General features: G+C 44.4%; 1 protein-coding gene and 1 non-coding gene across 2 annotated transcripts in view; one reads left to right on the top strand and one right to left on the bottom strand.

Annotated features, from left to right (window-relative positions):
- The window catches only part of LOC147117257 (contactin-associated protein-like 2), a 1,950,749-nt gene that overhangs the window by 1,460,259 nt on the left and 462,900 nt on the right, over positions 1-27,590 (bottom strand). The window contains exon 8 of the mRNA XM_085988072.1: positions 5,463-5,612. Coding sequence (XP_085844198.1) covers positions 5,463-5,612 — 150 coding nt within the window. The remainder of the gene's footprint in view (positions 1-5,462; positions 5,613-27,590) is intronic.
- Positions 24,765-24,870, top strand: LOC147117258 (U6 spliceosomal RNA). Its single transcript, XR_015078566.1, has one exon. It is a non-coding gene; the product is annotated as a U6 spliceosomal RNA (small nuclear RNA).

The following is a 27,590-nucleotide window of genomic DNA, read 5'->3' as shown; positions in this document are numbered from 1 at the left end:
AGTGTGTGTGTGTGTGTGTGTGTGTGTGTGTGTGTGTGTGTCTGCCTGCTCTCAGCTGTGATGCCCTCCACAGTCAAACAGTTTGGTGACACCCATGAGTTCAGACTCACCCATGAATAAGGTAATGAAGTGATAATCTATGCTAGCATAAAAGGGGAGAAAAACAACAAGAGAGCAAAGGAAACATAGAGTTCTTTGCAGCCGAGAGCGAGAGTCCCGAAGGCTGTGTTGCCTGCCCGGTGCCAGGGTTAAGGACATCTCCTCTGGGCTGGAGAGAAACTTGGAGTGGGAGGGGGAAGATCCAGTTGTCGTGGTCCATGTTGGTACCAACGACATAGATAGGACAAGGAAGGAGGTTCTGCTGAGGGAGTTTGAGCAGATAGGGGCCAAATTAAAAAGCAGAACCACAAGGGTAATAATCTCTGGATTACTACCGAGCCACGTGCAAATTTGGCTAGGGTAAATAAAATTAGAGAGTTAAATGTGTGGCTCAAAGACTGGCGTGGGAGAAATTGGTTTTGCTTCCTGGGACACTGGCATCAGTACTGGGATGGGAGAGAGCTGTTCCGTTGGGACGGACTTCACTTGGCCAGTGCTGGGACTAGAGTCCTGGCGAATCGAATAACTAGGGCTGTAGAGAGGGCTTTAAACTAATTAGTGGGGGGGAGGTTTTAAGAGAGCGAAAAATAAAAATGACAGCGGAAAGGCAATAGTGCAAGGTAGCAGTGGGGGAATTAAAAACCAGAGCGTGTCAGGAAGGGACAGAATGTATAATGATAAAGGTAAAGTAGTAAAAGGGGTAAAAGCAGGAATAAATTGTCAGAAAACATATTTGAAAGTTCTTTATCTGAATGCACGCAGCATTCGTAACAAAATTGATGAGTTGACGGTGCAAATAACTACACATGGGTATGATCTGGTGGCCATTGTGGAAACACGGCTGCAAGATAATCATGACTGGGAACTAAATATACAAGGGTATTTGACAATTAGGAAGGACAGACAGGCAGGAAAGGGAGGTGGGGTTGCTATGTTAATCAAGGATGGAATCACTGCAATAGTCAGAAATGATATTGGGTCAAAAGATCAGGATAGTGAAATCGTTTGGGTGGTGATAAGGAATAATAAGGGGAAAAAGTCACTCGTGGGCGTAGTCTATAGGCCTCCTAACAGTTGCAACTCTGTTGGTCGGAGTATAAATCAGGAAATAGTTGGGGCTTGTAATAAGGGAACAGCTATAATCATGGGGGATTTTAACTTTCATATTGACTGGACTAATCAAATTGGGCATGGCAGCCTTGAGGAAGAGTTCATAGAGTGCATTAGGGACGGGTTCCTTGAGCAGTATGTAACTGAACCAACCAGGGGGCAGACAATCTTAGATCTGGTCCTGTGTAATTAGACAGGATTAATAAAAAATGTCCTAGTAAAGGATCCCCTTGGAATGAGTGACCATAATATGGCTGAATTCCAAATTCAGTTTGAGGAAGAGAGAGTTGGATCTCAAACCAGCGTACTGAGCTTAAATAAAGGAGACTATGAAGGTATGAGAGTGGAATTGACTAAAGTGGACTGGGAAAACAGATTAAAGTGTAAGACGGTACAAGAGCAGTGGTCTACATTCAAGGAGATATTTCACATCTTTCAAGATAAATATATTCCACTGAGGAAAAAGGGGAATAAAAGAAAAGACAGCCATCCGTGGCTTAGTAAAGTAATAAAGGATAATATCCAACTGAAAACAAGGGCATATAAAGTAGCCAAATCTAGTGATCTAGATAGAAGATTGGGAAGCATTTAAAAGCCAGCAAAGAATAACTAAAAGGTTAATTAAGAAAGGGAAGATAGATTATGAAAGTAAACTAGCAAAAAATATAAAAACAGATAGCAAGAGTTTCTACAGCTATATAAAAAGAAAAAGGGTGGCTAAAGTGAATGTTGGTCCCTTAGAGGATGGGACCGGACAACTAGTGGTGGGGAACATGGAGATGGCAAAGATGCTGAACAAATATTTTGTCTCAGTCTTTACAGTAGAGGACACTAAAAATATCCCAACACTGGACAAACAGGGGGCAATGGGGGGGGGGAGGCGCTAAACACGATTAAAATCACTAAGGAGATGGTACTCAGTAAAATAATGGGACGTAAGGCGGATAAATCCCCCAGACCTGATGGCCTACATCCTAGGGTCTTGAAAGAAGTGGCGGTAGGGATTGTGGATGCATTGGTGATTATTTACCAGAACTCCCTGGACTCAGGAAAGGTCCTGGCAGATTGGAAAACTGCTAATGTAACACCCTTATTTAAGAAGGGAAGTAGACAAAAAGCTGGAAACTATAGACCAGTTAGCCTAACATCTGTGGTTGGCAAAATGTTGGAGTCCATTATTAAGGAAACAGTAACAGAGCATTTGGATAAACATAATTTAATAGGACAGAGTCAGCATGGTTTTATGAAGGGGAAGTCATGTTTGACAAATTTGCTTGAATTCTTTGAGGATGTAACATACAGGGTGGATAAAGGGGAACCAGTGGATTATAGTGTATTTGGACTTCCAAAAGGCATTTGACAGGGTTCCACACAAAAGATTACTGATCAAGATAAGAAATCACGGGATTGGGGGTAATATACTGGCATGGGTGGAAGATTGGCTATCTAACAGAAAACAAAGAGTTGGGATAAATGGTTCATTCTCAGGCTGGCAATCAGTAACTAGTGGTGTTCCGCAGGGGTCAGTGCTGGGACCCCAACTCTTTACAATCTATATTAACGATTTGGAGGAAGGGACCGAGTGCAACATATCCAAGTTTGCCGACGATACAAAGATGGGAGGGATAGCAGTGAGTGAGGAGGACATAAATAACCTGCAAAAGGACATAGACAGGCTAAGTGAGTGGGCAGAGATTTGGCAGATGCAATATAATGTTGGAAAGTGTGAGGTTATGCACTTTGGCAGAAAAAATCAAAGAGCAAGTTATTATCTAAATGGAGAGAAACTGCAAAGTGCTACAGTACAAAGGGATCTGGGGGTCCTGGTGCATGAAACACAAAAAGTTAGTATGCAGGTGCAGCAGGTGAACAGGAAGGCCAATGGAATCTTGGCTTTTATTGCGAGTGGGATGGAGTATAAAAACAGGGAAGTCTTGCTGCAGTTATACAGGGTATTGGTGAGGCCACACCTGGAATACTGCGTGCAGTTTTGGTTTCCATATTTAAGAAAAGATATACTTGCTCTCGAGGCGGTTCAGAGAAGGTTCACTCGGTTGATTCCGGAGATGAGGGGGTTGACGTATGAGGAAAGGTTGAGTAGGTTGGGACTCTACTCATTGGAGTTCAGAAGAATGAGAGGCGATCTTATCGAAACATATAAGATTGTGAGGGGGCTTGATCGGGTGGATGCGGAGAGGATGTTTCCACTGATGGGTGAGACTAGAACTAGGGGGCATAATCTAAGAATAAGGGGCTGCCCTTTCAAAACTGAGATGAGGAGAAACTTCTTCACTCAGAGGGTAGTAAATCTATGGAATTTGCTGCCTCAGAGAGCTGCGGAAGCTGCAACATTAAATAAATTTAAAATGGAGATAGACAGTTTCCTAGCAGATAAGGGAATTAGGGGTTACGGGGAGAGGGCAGGGAAGTGGACGTGAGTCCAGATTCAGATCAGCCATGATCCTATTGAATGGCGGAGCAGGCCCGAGGGGGCGTATGGCCTACTCCTGCTCCGACTTCTTATGTTCTCACAAAAACAGGAGAAACAAACAGAAAATTAAGAAAAGAAATAGAAACCCACAGAAAGGAAAACAGAAGTAAGAAAAATAAGTAATTCATGTGAAAGAGAATAATTTGTCCATTTTGAATAATCTTAAACTTAAAAAAAATCTGTATGCTCTCATGAAAAAAAGAGAAAAAATATGGGCATGTTATTTCTAAAGTAGCATTTGTCTGTATTTGTATGAAAAATGAAATAAAGGGAAAATGTGATCTATAGGAATAGTCTGATTAGAACATGGAAGTATCCTGATATTAATAAGATTTTTAATAATCACACTTAAAAGTTGTCTATATGGTACATACAATAGGCAGTGGAAAATCATGTTAGCATCACCTCAATGTTTTAGCAACACTTCCCTACCGCCCACCCCCCGCCCACAATACCACTCATTCCACACAGTCTGAAGGATGGCAAAGTTGAGGTTCCTGTTTCTTCAGCACTATGATCAATGTAAAGCAGACTTGTCATTGGTTAAGATGAGGCCTGTTGGTTTCTTACCGAGTGCTCTGCAATAGTGAACTATCTCATTGACAAGACTCATCACCAAGTGAACCTGACAGATTCAGGGCAGCCTTGGAGCCCAATCTTGGAGCTTCTGGTTTGGGAATTCTGCACTTATACTGCCACATGGGCTACATATTCTTTGATTTTTATTGCACCCCAATTTTCACATTGTACTTACTCTTGTAATGAAAATTGCAACAAAAAGCTGCTGAATCCCACCCTGATTTGGTTGCAGTGCCTTCAGCAAAACGCATCCAAATTTAAGTCTGGTATTTCCAGTGGCATTGTGTTGATTAGCGTTCAATACTTGAGGCAAACATCAAGTAACCATGTGTATTGAAAATGCTTTATACCAATCCCTTTGGCTAGTTGACTTCTGTTGATAAGACAGATAGAACTTTTGTCTGACCAAATTTCATCCATCACATAAATTGAGTGTTGTGATTTCCTCTAAAATTTAGCACATACATATGTGTAACGTATGCTGCAGTGCTGTTATAAATGACAGATGAATGGCCAACGTGTGCAGAGAGTATAACCTGGCCCATGCAAGAAAGGTTGCGTTATTTAATGTGAATGATGTGACGGTCAGGTAATATCCCCTTATTAGAAATCCACCAAAACGATATCATGTCAAGTGTATATAACACTTTCTTTTTCTTGCAAGTTATTTTTATTTTATATATGATCTCTTTCTGCCTTTAGGTCTCCCTGCAACATACACAATACTGCATTTAATATGAGTAGTAGTTAACCTGCTCCCATGACGCCACCAATGTCAATCTTGATCCAATCATGAGTGTGACAAGGAACACCCTGGGTGAGCTTCTCTCTGTATTCCCTTTCTGCCTGGGTGGGAAAACATCTGAACTCCATCTGTGATCAGGAACTCACTACATGGACAATCAAGAGCAGGCTCTACAACCCTGTGGTGCAGCGCCTTCCAACACATCATGCTATCTAAATATACTAGACTATCTTTAATGAGAGTTTAAAACAACTTACTATTTGTTAATGGCCGTCCCTTCCTTTTGTTCAAAATCACCACATAAGTAAAATGGATTATATCCTACTAACCCGATCAACTACATTACTGACTTTCAACTGAGGAATGTCAACTAATTGTTTATAAATGAGCTCCATCAATTTCACCAAATACTAAATAAGCACATGCATTTTACGGTACCTCCAAAAAAATATTGATCTCCAGTCTTGACTTGCATTGGACTGTTGGTTCGAACAGCAGAGGCATCATCACCGTCAATGGTAAGAATGGCAAAATTTTCTTTGGCAAGAAATCTTACTGTGTGCCACTGTCCATCATTGAGCCCAAAACCTGAAATTCAATAAGAAAGCATCAATAATATTCTCTGCCAACACAATGTTGCTGGAGGGTGTAAACCTTGTAAACTGAAGCAATTAAAATGGCATACAGAATAATCAGTTTATGGAATGATGCATAGTCAAAGTAAATGTGAATAAAGCATTCAGTCTCTTGCTGCACATATACGGACATCAATACGCTTTGCCTCCCTGGAGAATCAAAAGTGAGGACTCCATTTTTAAAACATTCTGATTTATTCAGTGGACTGAATTATAATGAGCTGATTTTCATTGAAACATTGAGATCAGACAAAATGAAACAAAATCACTAAGAACCTAATGCGTGTGCTAATTGAGCTGCATCTTAATTGAAACCAATAAAACTTTAGCAAAAACACTGTTGTGTAGTTTTCTGAAAAAAATGTTTTTACTTTGCCTAAATTTGCAATCCTTACACACAAAATCATAGAATGATACAGTACAGAAGGAGGTCATTCAGCCCATCATGGCTGTGCCAGCTCTTTGAAAGAGTTATCCAATTAGACCCACTCCCATACACTTTCCCCATAGCCCTGCAATTTTTCCCTCAGTATTTATCCAATTCTCTTTTGAAAGTTATTATTGAATCTGCTTCCACCACTCTTTCAGGCAGTGCATTTCAGATCACAATAACTCGCTGATATAAATCTGATCGTAAAAATTTAATTGTAAAACATTGCTGATAAATGATCCTTTGTCATAATCAAATCCAGCAGATTAATAATGAGGCTCAGTGGTTTCCCTCCTAGACACTTACAATTGGATACAGTGCCTGGAAAGGTAAAGGCTACAATTCCTTACTGCTGACTGTAAATGTGTATCACTGAGAGGAAAGAATATCAGTGTCGCCCTAGGTCTGTGGTGAATGTAACCACATTTGCTGCCACTTCACTGGAAGCCTCAATGCTATCTCAAACAGCAGACAGTATCCTTAAACTGATAACATTTTCAATGCTGCCATCAGCCTGTAGCTATACTCTTCATTGTTCCTGAAGGTAGAAGTACATCTTGTAGAATTTACACCCTTCTGATGTATTCTCACAGGGTTTGCAGATTTGTTAATTAGCTATTCTGATGCAAATTATAATTGTGTCTATTTTTGGTTTTATGCTTAATGCTACTGTACAATTTTAATCTACTTAAGAATAAGGGGTAGCAGTTTTCTTTCTATATTTGCTACAAGTCACAATTTAAAGTATAACTGAGCTTACTATGCTACCTGTGTAAGTGTCAAAATTCAAAGACTATGAAATGCTATTTTGCTGCCATTATCTGGCGATTATCCCGTGAAGCTTCCTGTGAGGGTTACAGTCTTCAGGGTTTCATTCTTGCCTCCCATAGTTCTGTCTTCAGTTTATATCAGGTATACTTTTTCTCTCCTTTTTCATGATTCTTCCAAACTACATTTGAAGTCTATGGCCTAGAAATTCACTTTGGGGCGGCCAGCTCGCTCGCGCCCAAAAGTTAGCGCTGGGCGGGGAGGCATTAGCGCTTGCCAGATATTCGTCTTCTGCGCCCCAATTCGGAAGCGGGCGCTATACCAGGGTGTGCCCGCCTCCGCTTGGGGCGCTGCAACTGAATATCGGCGCGCTAGTTGCCGCAGCGCCACCTGCAGCGGAGCGGCAGGCTGCGGTACTGCAGGCCTTCCTCCCTCTCTTAAGGGGGAGGTGCCTGCAACAGCCGGAGCCCCGATCGCGAGTGCCGGCAAAAGAGCCCGGCACAACGGAGAAGTGCCGGGCTCGCGGAAAGCAGCCGGCAATGCCGTGGGGGGGGGAGGTGGAGGAGGCCGGGGAAGGAGGTGTGGGCAGGCGGCCGCCGCAAAAGCAGCCGGCCGCACCTTCCGCTTTAAAGCGCCCCACTAAGGCTGCAGGACGGCCCCGTTTTCTGGTTGCTGTTTGCGGCCGCTTCGGAGGAGGCGGCCGCAACTAAATATGGGGATCGGCGCGGTTTCGGGGCGTTACCGGGGCACCGCGCACACCGATGACGTCATCGGTGCCGGCGCAGCGCTAATGGCTACTGCCGCCATTAACGCTGCACTCAATTTCCGCGCTACCAACCCCGCCGGCGCAGAAGACCTCTTTAGGCGCTAAGTGGGCGCAAGGCCCACTGAATTTCTAGGCCTATAAGTAACAGCAAAATTCAGACGTTCCTCAAAAAAAAAATAGCAAAAATGCAAATGAAAATCAATTGCAAGTCACATAATGTGCACAGGTTTCCAATGTACAAGTTCTGGGGAATAGTGGCTCCGAACAGACCTTCATCAAATGGTTCAAGAAAATTATATCTAAATGAAGCACAATGCAATTGTAACTGCAGAAATAGCAATAAAGCATTTGAAATGTGCCCTATGATGCATGTAAAGTAAATATTTTTACAAATATATAGATGCTATATGCCTTGGTTTAATTACTGGCTTAGCTAAAGTGACTGAGGGTTTAAACCCCCTAGGAGATAAACTTCTTCACCCCAGTGACTGTCTAGCTGTGACTCACTAATTACAACAAATAGATCTACCAAGGAAAATCTAACCAACTGTAACATTTTACTACAACAACAAAAAATCAGAATTTCACAAAACAATTGACAGATGTTCACTCTATTTCAAGGATATTAGGAACAGAATCTTCTGCTAATCTTCAAAGTACAAAAACACGCTTCTTGAAACTTTCAAAGTTTGGTCATTTATTGAAGCTCCAACTTTAATGACAGTTCATTAATTTAGTAACTAATTGGAAATGCATTGCAAATAACATATGGGTTGTAATTTATTTGCGGTTGTAATGATGGCGAAACTGTCAGCGTTCGCCATCATTACAACTGTGAAATTGACAACAACTTCTGGCGTCCACACATGCGCAGTTAAACGTGGAAATCTATCAGTCATTCCCTGCTCCTCCACAGGCTGTGCTGTTGAACTCCACAGAGCTGGCAATCAATTAAAATCACTGAACTGATGGAGTGGGCCTTTGGCGTAGCGGTAGCATCCCCGCCGCTGGGCCAGAAGGCGTAGGGTTTCGAACCCCACTCCAGACAGTCCCAGCAAGCGGAGTCGGAGCTCCGGCTCTAAATTCTGGGTTGACATCCAGCAGGATACTTGCGTCCGTGGGTGTGGGTGTGGGTGGCCCCACCCTCCCTCGTATGGGTTGTGGGAGCCCATAAAACCCTCCCGCCATAGGACTAACCACCCTAATGGCTGGTACGAAGATGGTTACAGTCACAGAAGGAGCGTTAATCGCGGCCAGAAATCCTTCCACCACTTCATACAGTTCCCCAAAGGGAACAGTATGAAGACACGTACGGCGACAACGACGACTGAACTGATGAAAACTTCCCCTTTTACGCTGGAATATTGTTGTTAAAACGCCCTGAAAAAGTTACGTCGTATGTCATGATTACTGCTGAACAACCGTTCTGGCCCTGAAAAACTAATTTTATATTTGTGGAATGCCAAATTTTTTCATTATGATAAAAGTTGCATGGTTTTTAATATAATATATGTTTAAAGTTTGTTTATGATATTTCAGTTTCAATCTAAAGATTGTCTCAATCTTTATTCCGGTCTCTGTATAATGATTAAAAGGTGAAGGAAAATCAGTGCATTTTACTTCCTGGTTTGTAGTCTGTGAGAATTCATCAATGTGGTTGGCTGGTTAGCCAGCTTTATGACATGACTGTTCTGTTGCTGGATGCTGGAGATCCCCTAGACTTAGCACCAAAATCAAACAAAGGTTGGGAAAGGTGAAATCAATGCCACAGAAATTGTTGGATCTTTGTGGGCAGCTTTCTTTGAGGTCAGCGGTGAGCACCATCACTTTGCCACTGACCGCAGAATCTGGGCCATACACTCCAAACCATTTGCTCCACTTAAGTGAAATCATTGTTCAAAATAATTAGTTCACTATGTTGAGTCAGTCTTAAAAAAATTAGGTGCAAGTAACAAATTTCAGAAAGGATTTTCACCATTCATAAATTATTCAGCCAACTTCTGATGTCTGATTACTAAACACCTCAATTAAATTCTGCAGAAATACCAATAAGAATCATACTGAAGCTACAAAAATGCTTATTTTTAATTTCTTTCCTTCAATTCAGAATCAAATGAGTGACTAGTCATAGATAGGAAAAGATCTCCTCTCATAAGATTCACTTGTGTAGCTTTGCAGAGCACATAGCTTGCTCAGCCCACAAGCTCAAATGTACAAAAACTTGGCATGGTGCTCATCACAACACTCCTTGTGGCATGTTATATATCCCATGTAGGCCAAGAAACATGTCTGGGCAATTTCTTGGGGCCATTTGACAGCTCAGTTGAATCCTCATCACTTGTATGTACCATGCTGTAATCAGCCAGGGTCAGTTCCCATTCATAACCTGCAGCACACTTTGTTATCTTCAATTATTGTGCATTGTTCAATGGGTCACTTTAATACCTTATTAGACACCAACTAGAGCAAATATTATAAATCTAAATTCTTTAAACAATTCCAAAGCATATCAACCAGGTCTAGGGTAAATTAATTTGCTATTTTCAAACCCTGCAGTATTCTTTATGTGGTCTTGTGGATCAATGCAAAAAAACACAGAAATGTTAGGCATCCAATTATTAAGAATGCAACACAAGGATTTGGTTGGTGCAGTGGATGGATCACTGACTTTTCACTTCTGGGACCTGACTTCAAATCTATCCCAAGCTTATGGGTGTAAAGTCTAGTTCACACTTTCTCTCGTTCCGCTTAGTATAAAAGGAACTAAAGGAAATGAACTTGGTCAGTCTCAATGCCGCTCTGAGTGATCATGAATCCCCAACAGTAAAACTGCCCCGATTCAGGTACCAATTAGTGCAAAATCTCTTAGTAAAGCCACAAGTGTGGCTGGTGAGAAATGGAAATGCTGCATTGGTAGGTAGGTTATTCTCTCCAAGCTTTGGATTAACATATATATGGGGGGCGGGGGGTGTTATTTATTTGTTATTTGTGGCAAAACTAGCCATGTTTTATTTACAGTTGCTTTTATAATTTGCTACAAATAATAAACAGAAAATCTTCCCAAACTGAAGAGTAAAAGGATTTAACTCTGATTCGAAGTCATGCTGCATTTAACATTGATGGTGACACTTGGGGAGCTGGGGGGGGGGAAATTTTAACCTAAAAAAATCAGTGGGCTTGGACCGTGGTGGTAGTTAAATTGTTAAAAATGGGATTCCCGACCTGATCCCACTTCCAGTTTTTTTTTGGGGGGGTGGGGGCGGGACAGGGGCGGGTGACCAACCTGCTTCCAGGGGGCGGAATGCCAATTTAAATATTATAATCAGGCTGGAAGCCTCTTTTTTAACCACCATTCTGTTTTTAACTGCATGTGGACGGGTTTCACACAATTAGTGAAAGCCGGCAGTTAAAGCAAGACAGGGACAAAAGTACCTTTATATTTACCTCCTGGATCCAGGGTCCCTGCCTAACCCACCCCCTGCAATCAGAGACTCCACTCACCAGGCCTCCGATCGCCTTCCCAGATTCCCCACGTTCCTCTGGTGACCGGCCCCAATCTTCCTTCCCCCACCTCCCCACCCCCATCAGCATCAGGCTGGCCACGATCCTGTGGTGGTTGTCCTGAAGTTTTCTTCCCTCCCTCCCCCCCACCCCCCACCACCGATGATCTTGAGGCCAGCCACGATCCTCTGGTAGCCGGCCTCAATGTGATGTTTTCTTCCCTCCCCCCCCCCACGATGGTCCTCAGGCTGGCCATGATTTTCTGGTGGCTGGCCTCGATCTTCCTCCCCACCAGCCGCTCCCCCGGTCCCTCGATGGCTGCGATCTTCTTTCCTCTCCAACTTCCCCCTCCCTCCCACCCGGTCCCTCAATAGCCATGGTCATCTTCCCTCTCCCATCCCCCCCCACCCCCCTGGTTCCCCGACAACCGGCACCGGCCCCCACGCGCTCCCTCCCTCCTCAGTGCGGCCTACTGCCACAGGCCTAGCCACCCGCAGCCAGCCAGCCTCTCAATCTGGCTGGCAGTGGGCAGGAAACAGAGGTTTCAGGTACAAATCAGGTCCTGCCGTTCTCCCGGGTTTCCCGCCCGCCTCGGAGACACCCCCCGCACCCAACCCGCCTTCCCCATGAAAATCCAGCCCATGATTTAAAAAGTGAAACAATCTTCTATTTCCCAGCACTACCACCTGTCAACTTAAGCGCAAAATCCACCAAAAATAAATTTAAAATAGTTGAAAAGAGGACTGAAGTGCATTGGCTGTCTACATTGCTATACAGTAAATAAAAGCTCCATGGATAGTATATGACACATAGTGTGCCCCATGTATCACATCTCATTCATTAAAACAGCTGCCAGATGCTGATGCTGGGATGAATTCTTCAAGATCACAGGTCACAAGATGAATTGCAATGAATTATGTGGTTGAGCAGTCCTTGGAGAATCACTTCCTGCAAACTATGTGGTGCCATCAGTCACACGCCAGTAAATATGCTTTACTTTTGAATGCTGAGGACTCGGACCACACTGATTCCAGTATGTCAGCAGTAATTACTATACCAGCAAACTGTGGTACCAATATTGCTTGCTCTGACTTGTGTAGGCTTCACCGAATTTGTATAAAATGAACAAGAGGATATTTATCATAACATAATCAGGCCAATAATGTGGACCATGCACAGCAGCATTGGGACCACTGTTCTTTGATGCAGCACACACCTGCACTGCACTGAGTTGACATAGAATTACATAGAATTTACAGCACAGAAACAGGCCATTCAGCCCAACTGGTCTGTGCCGATGTTTATGCTCCACATGATTCTCCTTCCACCTTATTTCATCGAACCCTATCTGCATATCCTTCTATTCCTTTCTCCCTCATGTACTTATCCAGCTTCCCCTTAAAGGCATCAAAGCTAATTGCCTCAACTACTCCTTATGGTAACAATTTCCACCATACACTGTGTTACATAGTTATGTTGGGACTACATTGTACAAGTGTACTAACACTCAAATCAAGTGTAGCAGCACTACGATGCTGGGAAAGTAGTGCGCAGGCACCGCACAGGACACTTGGAAATATCACCCCGCACCATGCGTCAGGCAGCCATTACAACTCAAATAAAACAGTAGTTTATAATCACAAACTACCGAGCCAGAGGTGGCTTTACAAAGCACTACGAGCGCTAGAAGACATAACATGGTGGCAGCGGTGTAAGTGAGTAAAACTTACGCAAATAAAAACGATATCAGATTGAAGAAAGAAATTTAAAAGTAAACTCTGCAGCGTTTTAACCGCGAATCGTACAGGCAGCTAAAATGGCAGCGTCCAATGCACTGACCGCGAATATGCTCCCCATCATGAACAGGGAAGCCGACAATATCGTGGAACCTTTCCGGAAATTTAAGCAAAAATGCGAGCTTACATTTAAAAGTTTCCTGAAAGGCTCCTCCGATGAGGAAAAAGTCAGCTACATTCTACTGTGGGTGGGAGAAAAAGGCTTAGGTCTCTATTGTTGAATCCGTGATTCTTAAAGTATGATGTTTTCCAATAACTACACGGAGGCTGTAACTTAACAATCAACAGGTGTTTACTGGAGGAGGGTAGTCTAAAGACTGACAGTACAGAGGCATGCTCAAGGCTTATATACAGGTGTGGTCACTGCCGGTACTACAGTATACAGGAGCTGTAAAAGTAGTTCTCTCTTAAAGGTACATACACTACAATTCCTCCCCTTTTAGATTAACAGTACCCATAATGTTCAAATAACAATTAACACTTTAACATGCACATTAAACTGAAATAGTCCATTTATAGATTCAGTCTTTGGGGCAGCTTCCTGATCCTATCTGGATAGCGCCTTTCCTGAGGTTCTTGTTCTTGGTGCGGATGCGATTCTGGCCCCTTTTCGTCGGTTATTTCATCAGTTTCCACTGCTACTGTTTCTGAGGTAGATGCTACCGGTATATTGGATTCATCCCCAGGGACGCGAGACATGGGGTTGACTCGTTCCTGTGACGCTAAGCTCTGGTCGACGTGGCGTCTCACAATGTTCTCCCCGACATCCACTGTGTACATTAATGGCCCCTGCCGTGTGCATATCGTTCCGGGTTGCCATTTCTCTGTTCGGTAGTCACGGGCCAAGACTGGTTGTCCTACATTGAAGCTCCTTGTCGGCTTCTCATTGATGTGCTGGAATTGTTTATCCTCAACATTTCTTTGCACATTTGGTCTGAGCAAATCCAGACGAGATCTCAACCTTCGGTTAAAGAACATCATGGCCGGGGTCTGATTGGTAACTGCATGTGTCGCATTTCTGTAGGCTAACAGGAAATTGTCCACCTTATGCTGTAGTGGAATTTCATCATTGCACATGGCCTTTATCGCCTTTTTAAAGGTTTGTACGAACCTCTCAGCCAATCCATTTGTGGCTGGATTATATGGGGCGGATGTGTAATGCCTTACCCCATTCCTTCTCATAAATTTCTGAAACTCTTCGGACACAAACTATGGTCCATTATCAGGGAAAATCTGCTCTGGCAAGCCGTTCCTGGCAAATATGGTCCGTAGGACTGCAATCATTTTCTCTGTAGTGGTTGAGGATATTTTTATCACCTCAGGCCATTTCGAGTGAGCATCCACTGCTATTAAGAACATTGAGTCCATGAATGGACCAGCAAAATCAATATGCACCCATTGCCATGGAGAGGAGGGCCACTCCCATGGGTGTAGAGGGGCATGTGGTGGTGCATTTTGGACCTTCTGGCATCCTGAGCAGCTCTTGGTTAGGTCCTCGATTTGTTGATCGATCCCCAGCCACCACACATAAGCCCTAGCAAGGCTCTTCATTTTCACCCCTCCCAGATGACCTTCGTGAAGCTCATTGAGCACTCTCTCCCTTAACTTGGGTGGAATTACCACTCGGGATCCACACATCACTGTCCCCTGGCATACTGACAGCTGTTCTCTTCTGGATGAGAATGCTGGCAACAGTGAGTCGCCATGTGTTGGCCATCCCCTCACCGTCAAATCATATACCCGCGACAGTGTCGGATCATTGCGGGTCTCCTTCTCTACATCCGCGTTAGTTACTGGCAATCGTTCAATTATTGACGAATAAAATATCTCGATAGGGTCCACTGCTGGTGCTTCCTCCACAGTAGGCAGTGGCAGGCGTGATAGCCCATCAGCGTTTCCATGCTGTTTCGTGCCTTTATATTCTATTTCATATTGATTCGCCCCTAGAAAAAGGGACCATCTTTGTAACCGTTGTGCAGTCATCACCGGAACGCCCTTCTTTGGATTGAAGATGGAGACAAGTGGTTGGTGGTCAGTCAGCAAGGTGAACTTCTGCCCATGTAGATAGTGGTTGAATTTTTTTACTCCCCATACTAGGCTGAGGGCCTCCCTGTCAATCTGGGTGTAGTTGCGCTCGGCTGAGGTTAGTGACCGAGATGCAAAGGCTACTGGCTTCTCCAACCCGTCTGGGAATTTGTGCGACAGCACCGCTCCAATATCATAGGGTGATGCATCACATGCCAACCGAATTGGTCGTGCTGGGTTGAAATGGGCCAACACCTCTTTTGATGTGATCAATTCTTTGCACTTCTGGAAAGCTCGTTTACATTCGTCATTCCACTTCCATGGTACCCCCATTTGCAGTAGGGTGTTCAGTGGGTGTAATACTGTAGACAAATTTGGTAAGAACTTATGGTAGTAGTTTACCAGCCCGAGGAACGACCTCAGTTGTGACACATTTTCCGGTGCTGGAGCCTTGACTACTGCCTCAATCTTTTCAGGGGACTTATGTAACCCCTCTTCATCAATAATGTGGCCACAATACGAGATCTGCTTCTGGAAAAACTCGCACTTGTGGCGATTAGCTTGCAGCCCATATTCCTTTAATCTAGTGAGCACCTTCTCCAGGTTGGCGAGGTGATCTCTGTCATTTTTGCCCGTGACCAGGATGTCGTCCAAATAACACTGGGTCCCTGGAATCCCTTGCAGGACTTGATCCATTGCCCTTTGCCAAATAGCCGGAGCCGATGCTACCCCGAACACCAGCCGGTTGTATTGGTAGAGGCCTTTATGAGTGTTGATCGTGAGGTATTGTTTCGAGGCTTCTTCTACCTCCATCTGCAAGTACGCCTGGGCCAGATCAATTTTGGTGAAGCGTTTACCTCCAGATAGCGAGGCGAAAATATCCTCAATCCGTGGAAGCGGATATTGTACCGTGTGAAGGACTAGGTTCACTTTCACCTTAAAATCCCCACAGATGCGGACTTTCTTTGGTTCCCCAGGCGTATTACTCAACGACCTCTTCATTACAGGAACGATGGGTGTAGCCCACTCGCTCCAGTCTACTTTGGACAGTACTCCTGAACGTTCCAACCCTTCCAGCTCTGCTTCGACGGCTGGTCGGATCGCATAAGGCACCGGTGTGGCCTTAAAAAGCTTTGGGCTTGCATTTTCCTCTATTTTAATCGTTGCTGTTATGCCTTTTAGTGTTCCGAGTCCCTCCTGGAACACTTCTTGTGCATCAGTTAGCAATTTGACAGTCGTTCAGGTGTGACGTCGTCATCCTTTTTGGCCTCAACCTTCAGTGCCTGTATGGAATGCCAATCTAATTGTATCTTCCAGATCCATTCACGTCCTAGTAGTGGTGGTCCTCCATCTGGCAATACATATAGGTCCATTTTAGATATTTCCTGGCCTTTGTATGTCACTTCCACCCTTATTTTTCCTTTGTGGTAGACTTTTTGCCCCGTGTACGTCTTCAAGACAATCTCTGTAGCTTTCAAGGGTATATGTGAAAATAGCCGCTTGTAGTCCCTTTGGTTTATGACTGTTAGGGCTGATCCTGTGTCCAATTCCATTTTCACTTGGACTCCGTCTATCTTGAGTGTGACCCAGATAGTCTGGTGATCCTCCATTTTGGTTACCTTATGTAGTTTCAGACAACCCAGCTCCTTGCTTCCGGGGTCTGTATCACTTTTCTGTTCATCTGAACTACTGTCCATCACCTTATGTACCTCTCCTGTGGAGATTTCTTGCTGTTGGTTTTCTTCCCTGACCTGCAGACTCTTGCTATGTGTCCTGCTTTTCCACACTGTCTGCACACTTGGTCCTTGAACCAGCAATCCTTCTGTTCGTGTGTTGTTCTGCCGCAGCGATAACACTTCCCTACTCCATATGACATTTCATTGGTGCCATATTCTTGCGGTCTCCATTGTATCTCTGCAGCGCCCCGTGCGGCTGCTTCCTGTGATACTGCCATGCTGAAAGCCTTGTCCAGCGTAAGATCCTTTTCTGATAGAAGCCGTTTCTGGGTTCCTTCACTTTGAAGCCCACAGACAAACTTGTCCCTTAACGTATCTGCTAGTCCCACTCCAAACTGGCAGTGTTTCGATAGCTTGCGCAGTTCCGTTAAGTACTCAGCATTACTTTCGTCTTTATGCTGGTTCCTTTTTTGGAACTTAAATCTTTCTGCTATCAGCTGCGGTGTGGGGTTTAAGTGGACCTGTAGGATTTCTACTATGCTTTCGAAATTCTTATCCACGGGCTTCTCTGGGGTTATTAGGTTTCGCAGTAAGCCATAAGTTTTTGCACCCATGGAATTTAACAAAACCAGTGCTTTCCTAGCATCTGGCACTTCATTCGCCCTGCAGTACACCTCAATGCGTTCCACATATGTCACCCAATCTTCGACTTCATTGTCGAACGCAGTGATACTGCCACTCTTCGGCATCCCTGGGTGTGATTTAACTGTCTAAAATGGCATCTCCCGCGCTCTCCCTTCTTCTCCGCTGGCACAAAATGGCGTCTCCCGCGCTTTCCTTTCTTCCCGTGCTCACCCTTCTTCTCCGTTGCGGCTTCTAAAAATGGCGTCTCCCGCGCTCTCCCTTCTTCTCCGCAGCTCAATGGCGTCTCCCGCGCTCTCCCTTCTTCTCCCGCAGACGCTGTTCAGCCCTTGAGCCCTGGCTGTGCTCTACCCTCTCTCTCTCTCTGTTTTGTTTTTCCTCGACGCCGCTCGGTTTTCAACCCCCGGCTGCGTCCTGTGCACTTCACCCTCTCTCTTACCCCGTCGACGCTGCTCGGCTTTTTCTCTGCCGTCGGTCGGCTCCAGCCGCCGCTGTCCAGGAAGGGTCTGCGCTGTACCTGTTGCCAGTCTGTTGCTGGATCGTCGTGGCTGGGGAATCAAGCCCGGCTCTCAACAGCCTCCCCTGCGATGTTCAGTCTCCACCAGATGACTGGGCGGTTGCTCGTGGTCGACGCCAGTGCTTCTGGCCTCGACTTTCTTCCACCGCCCTCCCGGAGCAAATCCTTGAAGGGAAATGCAGAGTTGCAGGTAGATTCGAATCGACCTCATCGCCACTGTTGAATCCGTGATTCTTAAAGTATGATGTTTTCAATTAACTACACGGAGGCTTTAACTTAACAATCAACAGGTGTTTACTGGAGGAGGGTAGTCTAAAGACTGACAGTACAGAGGCATGCTCAAGGCTTATATACAGGTGTGGTCACTGCCGGTACTACAGCATACAGGAGCTGTAAAAGTAGTTCTCTCTTAAAGGTACATACACTACATCTATAACAGCTGGAGTTTATCTGAAGAGGATAAAACGAACCCGACGGAGATTTATGAAAAGTTCAGTAACCATCTCAAGCCTAATTCAAACCACCGCATACACAGGTATAAATTCCAAAGCTTAAGACAGGAACCTGGTGAAACGGCTGACAATTTCCTGACGAGATTAAAAAATGATGCCAGCAAATGCAAGTTTACGGAACTAGAAGAAAGGCTGGTAGACCAACTAATATGGGGATCAGCACATACAGAAGTGCAAAAAAACTAATAGGAAAAGAAAAGCTCGGAATATCAGAAGCCATAGATACAGTGAGGGCTCATGAAGCCACAAAGCAACAGATGAAAATGCTGAATACTCATACGGCTGACGTGCGGACAACTCCCAAAGCGGATCACAGAGTAGATGCAGTGCGCGAAAAGCACAGCACACAAAAACAAGTATATGACAGCGGGAAGAATACGTGTAGAAATGCGGAAGACAACACGACTACACAGACAGAAGAAAATGCCCAGTGTATGGAACAAGCTGCAACACGTGTGATAAAGCAAACCACTGGTAAAAGATGTGCAGAGCTAAAAGAGAGGGGCTACACACCAAAAGCAGAGGTGGACAGCAGAACCAACAAAAGAAAAACAAAATCCATACCATGGGTGAGCAAGATGATGAAGACTGCGGGTACGACAAAGCTCTGAACATTGAAACCATAAAGGTTCTCTTACATGAAACGTCCAGAGCGCAAAGCACCCCAAAGATAGAATGGTACACTATCATCCAGATTAAAAAGAGGATCGAAGGACAGCCCACAACCGTCAATCTAAAAGTAAAGTTGGACACAGGAGCTCAGAGCAACATCCTTCCACTGAGACTATACCAGAGGATCTTCCCCGAAAACTTGGGCGAAGATAGATACCCGAAAAGAGGATGTTTAAAAGCAAACAACGTCACACTGACAGCGTATGGGGGAGCGAGAACAGACAACTCGGAACAACCTATATAAAAGGAACACACAAAAGCAGAAACATCAGCTGCATGTTCTATGTGACCGACTCCGAGGGACCGGCGATCCTGGGATTAAACAGCTGCGAGAAGCTGGGGTTAATCTCGGTAAACCACGAACTAACAAAAACATCACTGAAAGTCGACAGCAACACCCCACTGGAAAATCGTCCATAAATCATGGACACGAAACATTTGATGGACATGTATCCAGAGTGTTTTGATGACACTGTAGGATGCTTCAGGGAGTTCAAGTACAATATAACAATAGATCCAGAGGTAAAACCCGTCATCCACGCTCCAAGAAAAATACCCATCGAGCTAAAAGAAAAATTATACACCGAACTAAAGGAAATGGAAGAGAAAGAAATAATCGCAAAGGTCACTGAACCCACAGACTGGGTAAACTCGATTGTGGTACGGGAAAAGCCGAATGGGCGGCTCAGAATCTGTCTGGACCCCAAAGACTTAAACCAGGCAATAAAGCGGGACCACTACCCCACACCAACATTAGAAGAAATCACACCAGCACTGGCAGGAGCCAAAGTCTTCTCCAAACTGGATGCCAGAAACGGCTACTGGAACGTAAAACTGGATGAAGAATCAACTAACCTGACGACTTTTAATACACCATTGGGGCGTTATAAATTCCTGCGGCTGCCATTTGGGTTGAAAGTCAGCCAAGACATCTTCCAACAAAAGATCGATGAAACATACAAAGGCTGTGAAGGAGCCATTGGAATCGCTGATGACATCCAAGTTTACGGAACAAATGAAAGAGACCACGACGTGCACTTGCACGAGGCCATGGAGCGCACCAGAATGGCTGGCATCAAGCTGAACGCCGAGAAGTGCATCGTTAAAAGTACGAAATGCAAATTTTTTGGCACGATCTACACACCGGAGGGTGTCAAGCCTAATCCCAAAAAGGTCGAGGCGATAGCAGAGATGAAACCTCCAAATGACAAGAAGGAGCTGAGAAGCTACCTCGGCTTGGTCCAGTATATGAGCTCTTTCATCCCGAACATGTCAGACTACACAGCGAACCTAAGAGAATTACTAAAAGAAGACACCGAATACCAATGGTCAGAATCCCATGAGAGGAACTTCAAACAACTAAAGGAATTATTATGTAAAGAAACCAGCCTGTCTTGTTACGATAGAAAAAAACCTGTCACCCTACAGGCGGATGCCTCTACCAGGGGGCTAGGGGCAGCCCACGTGCAGGAAGGAAAACCAATAGCTTTAGCATCGAAGGCATTGACATCAACAGAGACAAGATACGCAAACATCGAAAGAGAGCTATTGGCAGTAGTATACGGATGCGAAAGGTTCCACACCTACTTATACGGAAGAAAATTCGAGGTAGAGAGTGACTATCGTCCACTCGAACAAATTTACAAGAAAAACCTAAGCAAGGCCCCAGCAAGACTGCAAAGGTTACTGTTAAGACTCCAAAGTTACGACTTAGAATTAAAATACCGGCCAGGAAAAGAAATGGCACTGGCAGATGCATTGTCTCGATTGTCACCACACGAAAAACACGAGATGAAGGGCCTGACAGTAAAAATACACCACCTCGTAAATGTTACTCCCACAAAGCTTAGCCAAATTCAAGAGGAGACTGATAAAGAAGAGGAGTTGCTACTACTCATGCAATAGGTAATACAGGGTTGTCCGGAGAAGATCCAGCAGGTCCAAAACCAAATCCGACAGTACTGGACAATCGGGGGCGACATCTCGGTGGAGGACGGTGTTCTCCTTGCTGGCTCAAGAATCATAATACCAAAAACGATGCAAACGGAACTTCTCCGCTTAATACACCCAGGCCATATGGGGATGGAGAAATGTAAACTAAGAGCCAGATCAGCTGTGTGCTGGATAGGCATGTACAAAAGCATAGAACAAATGGTCTCCACATGCTGCATATGCCAGAAATACCGAAACACACAGCAGAAGGAGGAGATGATTCAAATGGAAGTACCCCCGAGACCATGGCACACGGTCGGAACAGATCTGTTCCTGTGCAACCAGGAGTGGTACATCATAGTAGCAGACTACTACTCAAAATTTCCTTTTGTCAGAAGGATAAACGACATGAGAGCCACAAAAATCACAAAATTGCGAAAAACTTATTTGCAGAACAGGGCATCCCAGAGAAGGTCATCTGCGACAATGGGACACAATTCACCTCCAGCGAATTCAGAGCACTGGCTGGAAAATACGGATTTAAAATAATTACCTTATCCCCACATTACCCAAGGGGACACGGATTTATTGAAAGACATCCAAACAGTCAAAAGAGCTCTCATTAAAAGCAAGGAGATGGGAGAAGACCAAGACCTCGCCCTTTTGGCAATCAGATCGACACCTTTGAGAGCAGACTTGAAATCACCAGCAGAACTACTAAATGGTAGAAAATACAAAACAACTCTACCAGCAAAGATATATCCTCCCCAGGACCAAGAGGACGTTTGGCAGAAGCTGATGGAAACACAAGCTACGGGGAGCACACACTATAACAAGCATGCAAAACCACTTCCGGAGCTGCTAAATGGGCAATCAGTGCATATACAAGATCTGTTGTTGAGAACATGAAGTCCAGCTAAGGTTATTGGAGAAGCTGATACTCCAAGATCTTACTTGGTAGAGACAGAACCTGGAAACCAATACAGGCGAAACAGAATCCATATCAGACCCTCACCTGAAGCTGTCAAACAGCGGACAACATTAACAGCAGTTACGGTACCAGACACGGAAAACAATATAACGCCAGAAACAAACACCTCAAATACAACAACTGCAAACATGCACTCTCCAGAGCCAAACATGACAGCACCAGCAACAAGAAATGAACACACCAAAACACCGCAGAAAGGAATAGTTACAGCCTAGTCCACAAGATAGAGGAGTAACATACAACCACCTGAGCAGTATCGTGAATAATTATAAAGACAATTATAATTCGCACAGAACAGTAAAACATCATGGACAAATATCTGTATATAAATTGAGCAAAGAAAGTTCACGTTCTGTATTTTGTTAACGTTATTCAACTGGAAACATTGTAAAATAGAAAAATTGATGTAATTAGTTTTGTTGGGAAAGAGGGATGTTACATAGTTATGTTGGGACTACATTGTACAAGTGTACTAACACTCAAATCAAGTGTAGCAGCACTACAATGCTGGGAAAGTAGTGCGCAGGCGCCGCACAGGGCACTTGGAAATATCACCCCGCACCATGCGGCTGGCAGCCATTACAACTCAAATAAAACAGTAGTTTATAATTACAAACTACCGAGTCCAGAGGCGTCTTTACAAAGCAGTATGAGCGCTAGAAGACATAACACACTGGATTAAAATTCACACAGTTAAATTTGAGATCAGTCACATTCTATTGTTTTCTTTTGCTACGAGGCAGATTAAGGTAGTTGGCGACAAATGCTGTTCTAGATTTCATCTGATATGAATCCAGGTATGGGCCTGAATACATGATTAGTGGAATTTGGACAGCTGCTTATTGATCGCCAAAGGTACAACTGCACCTATGCGGCATGCCTCCTGTGATCTTCCTCCACCACCACAATCTATAAATAGAGAGATATGGCTATAGCAGCACACAATGACCATTCCTTGCAGAAACAGGCACAGATAACTCAGGCAGTGCAGCGTTAAGACGCTGTCAATAAAACTCCAAATAATTTTCACTAACTTCCTTTATCTTACAACAGCAATATAGCGCAGAAGCAGTGAATGGCAAACAGCTACATAAACATCAGCAAACCAACAATACAATTTCAGCAGCAAGGACACAAAAGAAGGGAAGAGGTGTCCCATGCAGTGCCTGTTTTATAAAGGCACTGGGACTCAGGCGCTCTCAGTGCAATATAGCACATTCCTTAATTTAAATAATAATTGGGCCTTAATTAGCAAGGTGCATAAGGACACAGACACTGCAGGATCACAAGATGACACACGCTGCGGCCTCAGTGCTCCATAATACAGAGAAGCAAAATTGTAATGCATGGCAGTATAGTGGGTGCCCAAATACCAGTCTGAGGCCCCTTTTGGGCTGCCGTGAACACAGAAAATTCAAATCATCTTTGCCGGCAAGCTGCCTGGGGATGCCCAGCAGGTGTAATGAGACACAAGGCCCATTCAAGTGCAAGGATTGCTCCCTATGCCCAGTTCCAGAACTAATTTCTAGGCCACTAACTCTAGGGCAGGGAGAGATAATTGACTAAAACATTGACATACTTCCATAAATCCTTGACATATTGCGCTCATATATTGTAAAAACCCAACTAGTTCACTACTGTCTTTTAGGTAAAGAAACCTGTATGGTAAAACGTGCTACCATCCGAACTTGGAAATATATTGCTGTTCCTTCATCGTCACTGGGTCAAAATCCTGGAACTCCCTCCCTAACAGCACTGTGGGAGTACCTTCACCACACGGACTGCAGCAGTTCAAGAAGGCGGCTCACCACTACCTTCTCAAGGGCAATTAGGGATAGGCAATAAATGCTGGCCTTGCCAGCGACGCCCACATCCCATGAATGAATAAAAAAACTGAAGGCAACTAGGGATGGGCAATACAAGGGATGACAGCGATGGCCAAACTCAAGAATGAATTTAAAAAAGTCAATGTGTTCCAGTTAAAACTCTAAAGTGTTAAATTCCAGAATTGCATGCATTAAGTGAGGAGCCATGCTTGCAGGGAGTGCCATAAGGACACTGTACTTTTGGCCAACTTTACATTCATTCCATCCATTCTGATTTAAACTTTACTAGGACTGGAACATTTAATCTGACATGGCATCTTACACTGTTCTTTGATGAATCTTTCTTGCCATGACATTTTTATAGTCCCAGCAGTTCAGCAAACTTGCAACACTAGATCAATTTTGTGCCTTTCTAACCCTCAACCTTATTCCTAATCAGATATTCATGCAGCTTTTATTGGCACAGCATTACTTGCTTCAGGTGGGAGATTATTCCATATATCTATTACACCGGGGGCCAAAAAAATCCATCGAAATTCATCTTCCTTAAGGTGTATTAATAATTTAATACGTGTGATTTCCAGGTCTATGTTCACAGTCCAAGTTAAGCAACCCAAGACTCTAGATAGCTCACAGTTGGAGTATTATGTGCAGTTTGGGGCATTGCAGTATAGGAAGGATATAAAGGCAAAGGAAAAGGTGCAGCGTAGATTCACCAGGATGTTACCAGGTTAAAAGGTTATAGTTCTGAAGGAAGGCTTGAGAAGCTGGGGCTTTGTTCAGTAGGACTGAGGAGGTTAGGTGGTGACCTGATTATGAAGGTTTGTGATTGGGTAAATAGTGATAGGTAGTACAGCAAGAGCACACAAAAAGAATTAAAGGGAAACTTAGAAAAAAAATGTCTTTACACAGAGGGCAATTAGAATTTGGAATTGCCTACCACAAACCAGAGTTGAAGCAGAGTTTATAACATACTTTTGAAAAAGAGGAATGTTAAAGAGCATGGGGAGCAAGGACGAGAGTGAGATTGGATTAGGTGGCTCCCGTGGAAATGCTTCGGCAGCAGATATACTACATTTGGATTGATACAGAGAAGATTAGCATAGCCCCTGCGCAAGGATGACATGCAAATTTGAGAAAAGCAATGGCACATTGTTGGTAGGCCATATGGCCTCTTTCTATACTAAACATTCTAGGACCCATCTACAGAGATTAAGATACTCTATATAATCTTTAAGACTCTTTGGGGGAGAAATTGAGTATAGCCCCATTTGGGGCGCTAACCTCGCCAGGGTGCTAAAAGTAGCACCCCGGAAACAGTCGCGCCCCCGCATCGGAAATTGGTCGTTTGCGCCCCAAAGGGAAGCGTGGCGCTACTGGAGGCGCCCCGCATCCCTCTTGGGGCGCTGCGAGTGAATATCATGGCGCAACGTGCCGCAGCGCCACACGCTGCGGTATTGCAGGCTTTCCTCCCCTTCTTAAAGGGGAGGGGCCTTGTGCAGCGCGATCTGGGGCCCAGCTGGGCCCCCGAGGATCGGGAGTGCAGGCAAAAGAGCCCGGCACCGAAGAGAAGTGCCGGGCTCTTGGAGCGCAGCCGGCACTCTGCCGGGGGGGGGGGGTTCAGGAGGCCGGGGACGGGAGCGCAGGCAAGTGCTGGCAGGCGGCCAACAACAAAAATGGCCACCCCGCCTTTAATTTGCGCCTCCCCGGCCGCAGGTAGGCCCCCCTGACCCCGTCGGACATAGCGTCTGGCGGTAAATCAGGGGGCGCTGCCGAATATCGTGGCCAGGGCGTCAGCGGCGCACCACTACCGTCCCGTGGAATTTAGCGGGAGGCGTGGGCAGTGCCGCGCCTGGGCGCCAGTTGGCTTGCGCCCCACTTAGCACCCTCTTAAGGCGCTAATGGGTGGCACAACCAACCGAATTTTTCCCCCTTTGCATATTGTACAGGTTACAGGGTTTTTGCCCGAAGATGAGCAAACCTGCCAGTAATGCGTGCAACTGAAATTGCACACTTTTAGCATTGTTTTATGTTACCAGGAGTGTTATGCAAATGTAAATTTAACATTGTATTTTACGTCTCAGAAACTGTGGTTTGTTTTACACGAATTAGAAGACAAATTAGGGAAAATTGTACTGACATTTTAGTTACCGCAAATTTCTACGTTTCCTGTTTCGCGAAAACTGCATCTTGCGGTTTGGCTCACTATCGAGATACATTGAACATCGTAAAGTCGCTGTATTTGTGCGATAGATACAAACTAAACTCACCACAGAAAAATAAGTTTTGGCCATTCCAGTCCCAGTACCTTTTTAACTACGTGATGTGTTAATTTCTGCCAAACAACCTCGCTGGCACTGAATATTAACTATTACAAGCGTGTAGTTTCATTCTTTCAGGTTTTAATTGTTGCAGGATATTATAAAAATGTAAAATTTTAAATTAATCTTTTTTTTAACTTTTCCTTCCTGTCTCTCTTTTCTCTCTCTCTTAATCCAATCTTTCTTTCCCTTGCTTTATTTCTCTTTCTGTACCTGATTTGACATTGAATTCACCCACTCTAATTCAGCCTCCTCCTCAAGCCTTGTGCTGTTTTTTTCACAATGCTTCAATCTGATTGGTTAAGGAGATACACAGTTGCTTTCCCTGTTCTATCAGGTCCCAGATGCCCGGTTTCCCTCACTGTGCCGTTATCAGCTCATAATTTAAGCAACTTGATACACAAAAATTTTTAAAACCTAAACGTGCAAGGGCATGTCTAACTAATAGCAGATGCCATTCGATGGCCTACTGCAGCAAAATCTGGCCCATATTTCTAAAGATTAAAAAGTTCACATCTGCATGTACTTCCTTCCTAAAACTTCATTTGCTAATATGCTTTTTGCTCACACTTCTGTGTCCAATTTTCTCATTGTAAATTCCTATGCCGATATTTTCCAATCAAATTTCCAATGTCAACTATCTTGTCATTGTAAGGGGACAAAAATGACTTCTTAGAATTAAAAGTTAGAAGAAACTATAACTTCTTAGAATTAAAAGTTAGAACTATAACTTCTTAGAATTAAAATTAGTGGGAAATAAGTTTGTCTTCTATCCTTGGTTAGGAATGTAAAACCCTGATAAGACAGGAACTGTAAAACTAATAAGCTGGTCTTTTGTCCTTGCTTAAGATAAGGCAGGACATACAGATGGGATGAGGTAAGCACTCCTGTCCAGAGCAGGAACAGATAAATTAGCCCGCGAATGCTGTAAAGATGGGTTTCTGTGAACCATTCAGCAACCTCCCTGATAAGGGGCATCGAATGGACATAGCCCTTCGCCTATTCTGTAGACCAATCAATGATCGTAGAAGGGGGGTGTACGAGGGGTGCACGCCTCAAGTTAGGGTATAATTGCTGTAAGTATTTGATGCTCGGTGGAAGAATCATTTCTCTGGGATGAGACTGAGATTTTCCCCATGCATATGCATGAATAAAGATCGTGAAACTTATCCAAGGTGTCCGTCTGGTGAATTCGTGGTTGCTGTAGGGCAAGTATCGACCCCTTATCTCAGGGGGTCTGCTTGAGAGGAGGGAAGACTTCTCTTTTACCCCATTACAGGTTCTGGCTACTCGGTGACTCCAACAAGGAAATTTGTGAACGCTCTCTTCAGCCATCTTGTTTTTTTGATAAACTTCCGGAAGTCAAGTATTAAATTTTATATTAAACCTTTATAGGAAAATGTTGAGTCACGCCCCCTTTGGGGTGCTAACTTCGCCAGCGCCCCCAAAAAATTAGCACCCCCGCAGCCAAAATTGCGTGGTAGTGCCCCAAGAGGGAAGCAGGGCGCTGCTAGAAGTGCAGTGAGGGAATATCGCGGCGCTACGTGCCACAGTAC

Source organism: Somniosus microcephalus, chromosome 5, assembly GCF_052327205.1.
Source record: "Somniosus microcephalus isolate GS21.2 chromosome 5, FLI_Smic_1.0, whole genome shotgun sequence".
NCBI lineage: Eukaryota > Metazoa > Chordata > Chondrichthyes > Squaliformes > Somniosidae > Somniosus > Somniosus microcephalus.
This window is presented reverse-complemented; position numbering and strand designations above follow the sequence as displayed.